The sequence below is a fragment of the Ahaetulla prasina genome, chromosome 6 (genome assembly GCF_028640845.1).
Source record: "Ahaetulla prasina isolate Xishuangbanna chromosome 6, ASM2864084v1, whole genome shotgun sequence".
Lineage (NCBI taxonomy): Eukaryota > Metazoa > Chordata > Lepidosauria > Squamata > Colubridae > Ahaetulla > Ahaetulla prasina.
In genome coordinates this window covers 110984891-110998179 of record NC_080544.1, presented here as the reverse complement: position 1 = coordinate 110998179, position 13289 = coordinate 110984891, and the positions used below count along the sequence as shown (strand labels likewise).

Genomic DNA, 13289 nt, shown 5'->3' with positions numbered 1-13289 from the left:
TTTAGGGGGCTGGAGGCTAAAAGAGACGAGGAACGGTTGCAGGAATTGGGCAGGTCTAGTTTATCTAGGCATGAAATATTGAAATATGAAATAGGCCGTGAAAATATCTACAGACTGTCAAGGGTTTGCAGCGATCCAACCAGCGCACAAGTAAATAATTCAGCAGGATTCATTTACAGGAGGAACTTCTTTATATACAATAATATAGAGCCGTGATGACGAACTTACGGCAAGCGTGCCACAGGTGGCATGCGGAGCCATATCGCTGGGCACCTGAGCGTTGCCTTAGCTCAGCTCCAGGCCTGTTTTTTGCTCTCCCCAGGCTCCAGAGCCTTTCTAGGAGCCTGGAGAGGGTGAAAACAGCCTTCCCCACCCTCGGCCTCCAGGGGGTGGGGTGGGGAAGGCCATTTTCGCCCTCCCTAGGCTCCAAGAAAGGCTTTGGAGCCTGAAGAGGACAAAAAACGGGCCTACCAGGCCCACCGTGCCATTGCGTGCCAAAAGCTGGGAGAGCGCGGGGGGCGGGGTTCGCGAATGCACGGAGGGGGGCAGAGCGCATTGAATTATGGGTGTGTGCACGCACGACCCCCTGTGCTCCCCCCACTTTTGGCTCGCGACGGCAAAAAGGTTAGCCATCACTTTATATAGAACATGATGCATGTATACAATACCCATGCAGCTCTTGCAACATTTTGACAAGAATAGAATAGAATAGAATTTTATTGGCCAAGTGTGATTGGACACACAAGGAATTTGTCTTGGTGCATATGCTCTCAGTGTACATAAAAGAAAAGATACCTTCATCAAGGTACAACATTTACAACACAATTGATGGTCAATATATCAATATAAATCATAAGGATTGCCAGCAACAAAGTTACAGTCATACAGTCATAAGTGGAAAGAGATTGGTGATGGGAACGATGAGAAGATTAATAGTAGTGCAGATTCAGTAAATAGTCTGACAGTGTTGAGGGAATTATTTGTTTAGCAGAGTGATGGCCTTCGGGAAAAAACTGTTCTTGTGTCTAGTTGTTCTGGTGTGCAGTGCTCTGTAGCGTCGTTTTGAGGGTAGGAGTTGAAACAGTTTATGTCCAGGATGCGAGGGATCTGCAAATATTTTCACGGCCCTCTTCTTGATTCGTGCAGTATACAGATCCTCAATGGAAGGCAGGTTGGTAGCAAGGACAAGAAGTAGAAGCCAGAACAACTAGAACTCAGAAGCATAGAAGCTATAATTCAAGGACAAACCAACTCATATATATATATTTGTTTTTGTAGGTTTTCACGGGTATAGGCACATTCGGGTCTTTTCCCGTGTAAGGTTGAGAGTATCTTGGCGACGTTTCGACGAGGTCTCACTCATCATCTTCAGGCTTGTAGAAAAAATGCTTTTAAAAGTCTCTGACGATCCCAGCTGAGCCATGCGATCATCGGAGGCTCTTTTTTTTTTTTTTTACTTTTAAAAGCATTTTTTTCAGCCGAAGAAATGCCCGGCTCAGCTGGGCATGGGGGGTGGTGGCAGGGATTTTTGCTACCGATTCTCCGAACCACCTGCCCCCATCGCTACTGGATCGGACGATCCGGTCCGAACCGGGAGCATTTCACCCCTGTTTGTGATCCAAAGGAAGCTAAGTCAAGGCAGTTGGAGACCAACGGTTGAAAACAGCTGCTTGGAAACGCTTTTTTCCCCCCTCAGAGAATGCATTGGGGGGGGGGGGAGGAAATAAAATAAACTGAGATCAGCAGGGTCCATGTTTGGTCAGAGCCTTCTTCCTGGACCGGAATAATTGAGTAAGATCTTCAGCAAAGATACCCCTGGACGGGAGGGGATTGTTCATAGAAGGTGAACAAGCAAACTGGTGTTCCAGGTTTGTGCCAATAAGCTTGTCTGATTAATGTGCTGTCCCACCGTTGCAAACAATGATTCATTGTTTGCCGAACCCCGATCACTTGGGGAAAACCGAGATGGGTAACCTTGCAGGACATTCCCTTGGCAACCGAAGCTGCTGATCCTTGATTCTGTCCAGCTGGAAAGAACCTTTCTCAGCCAGCATAATTGCTCCTTTTGATGGTTTGCTGCACAGGAGATCCTCTCAAGCTGGTCTAGTGAAGAGAAGGACCAGGAGGGGGGACATGATAGCAGTCTTCCAATATTGGAGGGGCTGCCCCAAAGAAGAGGGGGTATCAAGCTATTCTCCAAAGCACCTGAAGGCAAGACAAGGAACAACGGATGGAAACTAATCAAGGAGAGAAGCAACCTGGGATTAAGGAGGAATTTCCTGACACCAAGAACAATTATTCAGCTTATCTCCAGAAGTTGTGGATGCTCCAACACTGGAGAGTTTTAAAGAAGAGATTGGACAACTAGATAGATAACCAAGAAACCCCCCTCCTCAAAAGGAAAGTCAGAACTCGTTTCCATTTAAAAAGGGACGGTTATCCGAGGGACTGTCTTTTGCTCACCCATCAGAGCAGGGAGGCAGAGAATGTTGGCGGCTCCCATCCCTGAGGGAGATACACCTGGTAGGACTCAGAAGAAGGGCCTTCTCCATGGTGGCTCCCTCCCTCTGGAACATCATGTTGAGACTCTAGAAAGAGTGCAGAGAAGAGCAACCAGGATGATTGGGGGACTGGAGGCTAAAACATGACGAACGGCTGCAGGAACTGGGCCTGGCTGGTCTAAGGAAGAGAAGGACCAGGGGAGACAGGATAGCATCTTCCAATATTTGAGGGGTTGCCACAGAGAGGAGGAAGGGGGTCAAGCTATTTTCCAAAGCACCCGAAAGCCAGACAAGGAATAATGGATGGAAACTGACCAAGGAGAGATTCAACCTGGAAATAAGGAGGAATTTTCTGACAGTGAGAACAATCAACCCATGGAACAGAAGTTGCCTTCGGAAGTTGTGGGAGCTTCATCCCTGGAAGCTTTCAAGAAGAGACCGGACTGCCATCTGTCAGAAATGATGTAGGGTTTCCTGTTTGGGCAGGGAGGGGTTGGACTAGATGACCTACGAGGTCCCTTCCAACTCTTGTTATTCTGTAAAGCTTTTGCTTCAATTATCTCTTCAGTATTAAATTTGCGGATGCCACGACAGCGGTGGGGCTGATTAATAAGAACAATGATTATAGAAAGAAAGTACAAGGGTTGACATTGTGGTCTAAAGAAAATAATCTTATACTTAACACCAAAAGTGTGAAAGAATTTATAATTGACTTCAGGAGGAAGAGAGATGTAGATTTACCATTGTACATAAATGGCGGAGGAGGCGAAGAGGGTTGGTAGTTTTAAATTTCTGGGCATTTATATCTTGGAGGACTTTTCATGGACTAGGAATGCTGACATACTTGTGAAGAAGGCACAGAGGAGGTTGCACAGAAACCTGAGAATGCTCAGAAAGATAAACCCATCTCCGCATCTACTCCTGTCCTACTATCGCAGCACCATTGAGACAGTAGTGAAATCCACATTTTTTTTTACTACCGGTTCTGTGGGCGTGGCTTGGTGGGCATGGTTTGGGCGGCTTGGCAGGGGAAGGATACTGCAAAATCCCCATTCCCACCCCACTCCAGGGAGAAGGATACTGCAAAACCTCCATTCCCTCCCCACTCCTGGGGAAGGATATTGCAAAATCTCCATTCCCACCCCACTCTGGGACCAGTCGGAGGTGGCCTTTGCTTGTTCTCTGAACCAGGGGTCGCCAACCTTGGTCCCTTTAAGACTTGTGGACTTCAACTCCCAGAGTTCCTCAGCCAGAGCTTTGCTTACTCTCTTGCAATCCCTTCCTCTAGAATCTCTCCACTTTGGCAGGTAAGAGAAAAAGAAACAGACACGCCTGGCTGAGGAACTCTGGGAGTTGAAGTCCACAAGTCTTAAAGAGACCAGATTTGCTGGCTAAAGGACTTGACTCTGGGAGTTGAAGTCCACAAGTCTTAAAGGGACCAAGGTTGGAGACCCCTGCTCTGAACTACTCAAAATGTCCGCTACCGGTTCGCCAGAACCTGCTGGATTTCACCCCTGCATTGAGAGTGTCCTGACATACGGCATTCTTGGATGATATGGGACCAGCTCCGCAGTGGACATAAAAGCTCTACGGAGAATTATTAAAACTGCCCAAAATATCATCAGGCTTCCAGCTACTAGCCCCGGACGACATCTTCGCATCTCGCTGTTTGAGGGAGGTGCACAACATTCTCAAGAGACTCCTCCCATCCTGCTTACGATCTTTTTGGGACTGTTGCCTTTTGGCAGAAGATACAGAACAATTAAAACTCGGACCACACGTCTTCTAAACAGTTTTGATCCCACAGCTATAATTGCCCTCAACAATGAACTAAAGGGCCACTATCAGTGAGCTGTTGGACAGCGTTACTTAGTCTGCTGTGTGGATGCTTGGGTGGATTAGGGGTGGGGGATTTTTGGTGGGTGGGGGTATGTCTGGGGATTGTCATGTGTGTTGGGCTTCGTCTCTGAGTGTTACGTGAATTTTGTTGTATGGGTATATATGTTGTGGTCCGCCAGCAGCCCGCGGAGCTGGTAATGGAATCGGACAGCGATGAGGCTGAGGTGTGGCCAGAGCCATCATGGAGTGAGGTGCGGACTCCAGAGCCTCCAGAGACTGATAGTAGTGAGGCAGAGGAACAGGAGGAGCCTGTTCCTAACGCACGCATGAGAAGAGCTGCCAGAAGGCAAGAGCAGCTCAAGCAGAGAGGACGACTCGGGAGTTGGGCCAAGAGATGATTGGCCCCTCCCGTAAGGCTTAGAAGACCAGCAACGGCGTTTGGGCTCTTTGTTGGAAAACAATGTTGATAGCTTCATCTTGTTGCATTTGTTTTGTATCGGTGTCTTCTGAACTTTTGCCAAGAAAGGCCTTTGCCTAATTGGACCAAGGTTTGCGATAGGCCTGAGGAATTTGTGTTGGGAGGAATTTGCTTTAATTTAGTTGAATGACGCTGGGAATGAAGTAATTCTCAACTGTTCGAATAAAGTTTGTTTGTTTTTTTCACAGACTGAGTTTCCTACTACCTACTTGGGCCTGGGTCACAACATACCGGTTCTGTGGGTGTGTCTTGCTGGGCGTGGCATGGCTTGGTGGGCGTGGCAGGAGAAGGATACTGCAAAATCTCCATTCCCTCCCCACTCCAGGGGAAGGTTACTGCAAAATCCCCATTTCCTTCCGATCAGCTTGGACTCGGGAGGCAGAGAATAGATGTGGGGGCCAGTCAGAATTTTTACTACCGGTTCTGCAAACTACTCAAAATTTCCGCTACCAGTTCTCCAGAACTGGTCAGAACCTGCTGAAACCCACCTCTGGGTAAATGACAATAAATCTTATATATAACTGGGCCTCACTCTCCCTACCTGGCTGTTAAGACAGGCAGGGAATGGCTTCCCTGTGTTGTACTGTTGCATGCAGGGGTCCATCCATCCCAGATTTGTTTTGTAAAAAAGTACAGGTCGTCCTTGACCTACAACCACAATTGAGCCCCAAAATTTATGTTGTTAAGCGAGACAGTTCTTAAGGGCAGGGGGTTGGACTAGAAGACCTCCAAGGTCCCTTCCAACTCTGATATTCTGATGTTCTTCGTACAGGTAGTCGTTGATATACGACCACAGCTGAGCCCAAGTTTTATTTCCTAAGGAAGAAATTTGTTAAGTGATTTTTTGCCACATTTTATGACTTTTCTGGCCACCGTTGTTAAGTGAATCACGGCACTCGTTCAGTTAGTAACCCGGTTGTTAAGTGGATCTGGCTTCCCTCTTGACTTTGCTTGTCAGGAGGCCGCAAAAGGGGATCGCATGACCCCGGGACACTGCGGCCGTCTTAAATGTGAGTCGGTTGCCGAGCATCCGAATGTAAATCCCATGACCGTGGGGAAACTACAATGGTCGTAAGTATGAAAAATGGTCCTAAGTCACTTTTTTTCAGTGCTGTTGTAACTTTGAACAGTCATTGAATGAACGGTTGTCAGTCAAGGACATCCGGTAGTATTATTGCGTTTTGCCCCGTTTTATGACCTTTTTTGCCATTGTTGTTATGCAGTGGTGGGTTTCAAAATTGTTTACTACCGGTTCTGTGGGTGTGGCTTGGTGGGCGTGGCTTGGTGGGCGTGGCAGAGGAAGGATACATAACATAACATAATAACAGAGTTGGAAGGGACCTTGGAGGCCTTCTAGTCCAACCCCCTGCCCAGGCAGGAAACCCTATACCATCTCAGTCAGGTGGTTATCCAACATTTTCTTAAAAATTTCCAGTGTTGGAGCATTCACAACTTCTGCAGGCAAGTCGTTCCACTTATTAATTGTTCTAACTGTCAGGAAATTTCTCCTTAGTTCTAAGTTGCTTCTCTCCTTGACTAGTTTCCACCCATTGCTTCTTGCTCTGCCCTCAGGTGCTTTGGAGAATAGTTTGACTCCCTCTTCTTTGTGGCAACCCCTGAGATATTGGAACACTGCTATCGTGTCTCCCCTAGTCCTTCTTTTCATTAAACTAGACATACCCAGTTCCTGCAACCGTTCTTCCTATGTTTTAGCCTTATGAGGGAGGAGAGTGCCCCCTCTTCTTCTTCACAAGGCACACCTGGGGACTGAGATGTAAGGAGGTGCCAATGGGAGGGGCATTTGTCAGGGACAAGCGTTGTACTTGCCGACGCCTGGAGATTGCGGTAAAATACGGTAAAATCTCCATTCCCTCCCCAATCCAGGGGAAGGTTACTGCAAAATCCCCATTCCCTCCTGATCAGCTGGGACCTTGGAGGCAGATAATAGTTGGGGGCAGAGAATAGATGGGGATGGGGCCAGTCAGAATTTTTACTACCAGTTCTCTGAACTTCTCAAAATTTCTGCTACCGGTTCTCCAGAACTGGTCAGAACCTGCTGAAGCCCACCTCTGTTGTTAAGTGAACCACTGCAGTTGTTGAATTAGGAACACGGTTGTAGAGTGAGTCTAGTTCTCCTTTGACTTTGCTTGACTGCCCCACGGTCCTCCTCCTCCTCCTCGACTTCACAACCCTTCTCTTCTAGAACTGATTGATTCTGCCCCTAAGTTTTGTCAAGAAATGTAATCAATTTATTTATTTTGGGAATTTATATTGCCGCCTATTCGCAAATGGCAACTCAAGGCGGCTTACAGAATATAAAACCTCATGTAAAAACCAAGCAAAACCGTCAAGCTCGGAGAGCGTCGTGTCTCCGTGGGAGTCTGAATCTGCAGGGGAAGATGAGCTGGAACAAGAGCCGAGAGGGGGGCTCCGTTGGCCTTGGAGGAAACTGGGGAAGGGCAGGGCCAGTCCAGGCAGGGCTTTTCAGGATTAGAAAAGCTTGCAGACGAGGAGGAGGAGGAGGAGGAGAGGCAGAGCTCGGGCGAAGAGGAAGGACCACCCGCTCCTGATCCCAGAGCACGGAGAGAAGAGAGAAGGCGAGAACAACGCAGACTGAGCCGGCTATAATATAATATAATATAATAGAATAGAATAGAATAGAATAGAATAGAATAGAATAGAATAGAATAGAATAGAATAATATAATATAATATAATATAATATAATATAATATTATAATATAATATAATATAATATAATATAATATAATATAATATAATATAATATAATATAATATAATAACAACAGAGTTGGAAGGGACCTTGGAGGCCTTCTAGTCCAACCCCCTGCCCAGGCAGGAAACCCTACACCATTTCAGACAGATGGTTATCCAACATTTTCTTTAAAATTTCCAGTGTTGGAGCATTCACAACTTCTGCAGGCAAGTTCTTCCACTTATTAATTGTTCTAACTGTCAGGAAATTTCTCCTTAGTTCTAACTTGCTTCTTTCCTTGATCGGTTTCCACCCATTGCTTCTCGTCCTGCCTTCAGGGGCTTTGGAGAATAGCTTGACTCCCTCTTCTTTGTGGCAGCCCCTGAGATATTGGAACAGTGCTATCATGTCTCCCCTAGTCCTTCTTTTCATTAAATTAGGCATACTGAGTTCCTGCAACTGTTCTTCCTATGTTTTAGCCTTATGAGGGAGGAGAGTGCCCCCTCTTCTTCTTCACAAGGCACACCTGGGGACTGAGATGTAAGGAGGTGCCAATGGGAGGGGCATTTGTCAGGGACAAGCGTTGTACTTGCCGACACCTGGAGATTGCTCTGTCTTGTGGGGCTTGCCAGTTTGCCTGCTTCGCTGAACAGTAAACTCTGGTTACTGTTTGACTAAACCTGGCTTACTGGACTGCTGGCCCTGGTTGCTATGTGGCTAAGCTTGCTTACTGGACTACTGGCAGCCAGAGGCCGCTGAGAGCTTAGCTCCAGGAGCTTGTAGTGAATGTGGGGACGTTGGGGGGACCCAGTTGGAGCAATAAAGGGGACTTAGACCAGAGGTGGGTTTCAGCAGGTTCTACCAGTTTTGGAGAACCGGGAGCGGAAATTTTGAGTAGTTTGGAGAACCGGTAGTAAAAATTCTGACTGGCCCCGCCCCCATCTATTCTCTGCCTCCCAGGTCCCAGCTGATTGGGAGAAAATGGGGATTTTGCAGTAACCTTCCCCTGGAATAGGGTAGGAATGGGGATTTTACAGTATCCTTCCCCTGGAGTAGGGAGGGAATGGGAATTTTGCAGTATCCTTCCCCTGGAGTAGGGAGGGAATGGGGATTTTACAGTATCCTTCCCCTGGAGTGGGGAGGGAATGGGGATTTTACAGTATCCTTCCCCTGGAGCGGGGAGGGAATGGGGATTTTACAGTATCCTTCCCCTGGAGTGGGGAGGGAATGGAGATTTTACAGTATCCTCCCCCTGGAGTGGGGAGGGAATGGGAGTTTTGCAGTATCCTTCCCATGCCACGCCCACCAAGCCACACCTACAGAACCAGTAGTAAAAAAATTTGAAACCCACCACTGAGTTTGACCTGTTTTCTGGCTGTGCTGCTTTTGCGCCATGCTCTAGGTCATCGCAGAGAGCATCCAGGACCCATCATTTCAACCCTGAGTCTATTAAAACCTAGTCAGCTTCTCCTCTCTTTTTCTTCTCCCAAGTTCGCCCAGCGAAGTTGTTTTCATCCCTCCCGTCTTCCTTTGTTTCTCGCAGCCAATTCCACCCAGGTTTTGCCAGCAAAACCAAACTGCCCTGCGCCTCAGATTTCCAGAACCTCCGGCCCGGCAGAGGAAAGCTCCCGTCCATCGCCCCCCAGTTCTGCCCTTCCGGACCTCCCCCATGCCTTCGCTCCAACTCTTCGGACTCAACGCGAAACAAGCAAAGTAAGGCCAAAAAAGAATAATAATAATTATAATAATAATAATTTTGTTTGGCCACGTCATCCGTGCGCGCTCCTTCAAAACCCAGTTCTGGTTTTTCTTTTCTTCGCGAACCTTCGGCAGATTGGTGTCCTCCAGATGTGCTGGCTTCGTTCCCGACATCGTCTCTGCTATTCGTTTCATCTTTGACCGATAATAATTCATCTGTATGAATATACAATTGTGTTGTAAATTTTGTACCTTGATGAACGTATCTTTTCTTTTATGTACACTGAGAGCAGATGCACCAAGACAAATTCCTTATGTGTCCAATCACACTTAGCCAATAAAATTCTATTCTATTCTATTCTATTCTATTCTATTCTATTCTATTCTATTCTATTCTATTCTATTCTATTCTATTCTATTCTATTCTATTCTATTCTATTCTATTGCAGCCCAGTTGCCTAGCCAAAGATGCCAGCAAATTCAGACTTTAGCCAAGGATCTCTTAAGAATAACAGAGGCGACCCTGTAAAATGTCTCCAAGGGTCCACTTTTGCAACATGAGTTGGGCCACCTCCAAGTGATTTCTAAATAATTGGCAAATTATTGGCAAATAATTGGCATTTCTAAATAATTGGCAAATGCCCCCAAAACTCCCTTTGATATCAATTAGTAATTTTATTTTTATTTTTCCTCCATCATTTGGCCACCTTCGTTTGTAAGGCACACAATATTTTGTTGTTTTCTCCAGAATATCGATAAAGGAGAATATTTTGTAGCTGAGGGTTGAAATGAACAGTCTTTTGGTGCACTTTTGAGCTTAGTGGGGTTTTTTAACAGATGTTTCATTACCCAATTAGGCAATATCATGAGTTTGAGAAGGGAGAGGGAGGTCCCACCACCCCTGACAGGGCAAGCCACTAGTACATAAACAGAGAGCAAACCCCACTCACTCCTAGCACTGATGAGATTACCTAGTTGGGTAATGAAACGTCTACAAGAAAACAACCAAGGTATCGTGTCCCACTCCTCCGCTGACGGCCGGGTCAGGGAAATCCGAATCAGGCTTGCCTCTGCAGCTCTGCCCAAAGTCCTAGCAAAGTCCTCAGGGCAGGCAGGAGACCAGAAAGTGACTTCAGCAAGATATGTTTAGACTTTGCCTGACTCAGAGAATGCCAGAAAGCAGATCCTTTATATAGGCCATGGGGTGTGGCTCCATGACTCAGCACTTATCCAGGCCTGCCCCTCCCTTCCTTCTGTTGCCTCCGCCTATCAAGTCTTCTGACGCGAGGGTCACTCCAGTCGGCAGCTGTTGGCAATTGACCTCCCTCAGGCTCACATGCTGTGGAGGAGGGGGAGGGGTCTAGTTGCTCCGTTTGCCTGGGCATGGAGCCAGAGCTGGGGGCTGGAGATGTTTCCTCTTCTTCAGCCTGTCTGGGCATGGAGCCAGATCTGGGGGCTGGAGGTGCTTCCTCCTCTTCAGCCTGTCTGGGCATGGAGCCAGGGCTGGGGCCGGGAGGCATGCTAGGACATTCTTCAGCGTTCGGAAGCAGATAAGCAGACCCCGGATGTGGTGGTGAGATCGGACGAGACACAACACAAGGTCAGAGAGCACCAAGGACCCCACAATCTTCTTTTCCCCTCCTCCTCCTCCGCCTCCTTTCTCCAAACCCCAACTTCCTTCTAGCACTGATGATATTACCTAGTTGGGTAATGAAACATCTGCAAGAAAACAACCAAGGTCAGAGAGCACCAAGAGCCTCACAATCCTCCTTTTTCTTCCTCTCTCCCCCCACCTCCTCCTCCTCCTTTCTCCAAACTCCCCCCTCCCTTCCAGCACTGATGATTTATTGATTGATTGATTGATTGATTTGTTGCTGGCAATCCTTATGATTTATATTGATATATTGACCATCAATTGTGTTGTAAATGTTGTACCTTGATGAAGGTATCTTTTCTTTTATGTACACTGAGAGCATATGCACCAAGACAAATTCCTTGTGTGTCCAATCACACTTGGCCAATAAATTCTATTCTATTCTATTCTATTCTATACACCACCCTTCTCCCGAAGGACTCGGGGCAGTTTACAGCCAGGGTAAAAGCACCAAGTTAAAAAACATTTAAAAACTACTTAAATTAAAGGCTGAAGGAATATAAGACTATAATAAAACCCCAATAAAAAAAAAACCTTCATTAAGCCAGCCCTGCACGATGAAATAGAAAGGTCTTTAGCTCGCGGCGGAAGGTCCAGAGATCAGGAAGTTGACGTATCCTCGGAGGCAGCTCATTCCAGAGGGCAGGAGCCCCCACAGAGAAGGCTCTCCCCCTGGGGGGTCGCCAGTCTACATTGTTTGACCGACGGCACCCTGAGGGAGACCCTCCCTATGGGAGCGCACGGGTCGATGGGAGGCTATTGGTAGCAGCAGGCGGTCTCGTAGATAACCCGGTCCTATGCCATGGGGCGCTTTAAAGGTGATGGACCAATACCTTGAATTGATGTCACCTAGTCGGGTAAAACATATTTATTCATCCAAGCGGGACTGGCATAAATGGATTGATTTTAAATTGGGTTTTAGTAGTATTTTAAATTTTAAATTCATTTTAATTCTGAGCCATTTAGTAATTTTATATTTTAAATTCGTTTTAATTGTATATATTTTGTATTTTACTCTGGCTGTACACCGCCCTGAGTCCTCCGGGAGAAGGGCGGTATAAAAATTTAATAAATAAAATAAAATATATAAATAAATAATGAAATCTCTGCAAGAAAGCAACCAACACGAAGCTGGCTGGGGAATTCTGGGAGTTGAAGTTCCCCCCATCTTCAAGATGCCGAAGTTGAGAAACGCTGCTCTACCGGTGTCGGATTCCCGCTTTACCTGAGACTTTCCCCTCCCCTCTTTCTCTCCCTCCCTCTTTCCTGCAGGCAGCCATTCTTCTAGGAGGTGAGGATGGCACTTTTCCTCAAGAGCCCCCCACCCGAAGACAGCCACAATCAGCGGGGTGTAACGGGAACCCTGGCATCTTCCTGGCACCCCGCTAGACAAAGCCGGAGATGAGCGCTTCATGCCGACACTCTACACCTCGTGGCTCAGAGTCTATCTGATAGGATGTGGGGGGGGGGGTGTTTTCGGACTTGGTCGAAAGACGGGTTTCTTTTCTGGAACCAGAGAAATAGGTCTGAAATATCCACAGCCTTTGTGGCCTGAAAACGACAAACTAGCCTCCGTCCTCTCGTGAAACGCCGAAGAAAGCCCAGCTGAGCTTCACAGCGTTCCATGTGGAATGGAGAATGCAGCTGTGGGTCTCTTTAAGCCATTATTGGCCATGATTCAAGGTTTAATAATAATAATAATATTTTAATTTTTATACCGCCCTTCTCCCGAAGGACTCAGGGCAGTGAACAGCCAAGTAAAAACAATACAATATATTACAATAAAAACTATTTAAAAAACTTATTCAATGTGGCCTAAATTTAAATATAAAATACATAATATAAAATAACCCCATTTAAAACCGAATTAAAAACCCCTATCAAGCCAGTCCTAGCAGAACCTTCTGGGGACCCTGATTGGTGAGACAAGGATATGAATTAGCTGCTGTTCAAAGAATTTGAAGGACTTTGAAGAGACATCTAGAACAGGGGTCTCCAACCTTGGCCACTTGAAGACTTGTGGACTTCAACTCCCAGAATTCCTCAGCCAGCTTTGCTTTGCTGGCTGAGGAATTCTGGGAGTTGAAGTCCACAAATCTTCAAGTGGCCAAGGTTGGAGACCCCTGATCTGGTATGTTCCTTGCAGGTGTAGCTCTGCCTTTGATCTCCCATGAGTCTTTCTTGATATGTAGAGGACTACGGAAATGGCCTTGAAGATACCGTACAGGTAGTCCTCGAGTTACGACCACAATTGACCTCCCAATTTAGGTGGTTAAGTGAAATACTTGTCAGTTCGCCCCGTTTTACGGCTTTCCTTGCCACCGTCGTTCAGTGAATTGTTGCATTTGTTAAGTCAGTAACCCGGTTTCTTACGTGAATCTGGATTCCCCGTTGACCTTGCCTGT

The 13289-nt window shown here is 46.7% G+C and overlaps 1 protein-coding gene across 4 annotated transcripts in view; it reads left to right on the top strand.

Annotated features, from left to right (window-relative positions):
- Positions 1-12913, top strand: part of ARMC9 (armadillo repeat containing 9) — a 173579-nt gene extending 160666 nt beyond the window's left edge. For 3 of the 4 annotated variants that reach the window (XM_058188641.1, XM_058188643.1, XM_058188642.1), the window contains 2 exons: positions 9076-9245; positions 12157-12913. In XM_058188641.1, coding sequence (XP_058044624.1) covers positions 9076-9245; positions 12157-12179 — 193 coding nt within the window. In that variant the 3' untranslated portion in view covers positions 12180-12913. The remainder of the gene's footprint in view (positions 1-9075; positions 9246-12156) is intronic. The other variant, XM_058188644.1, reaches the window with a different exon arrangement.
- The last annotated feature ends 376 nt before the right edge of the window (positions 12914-13289 follow it).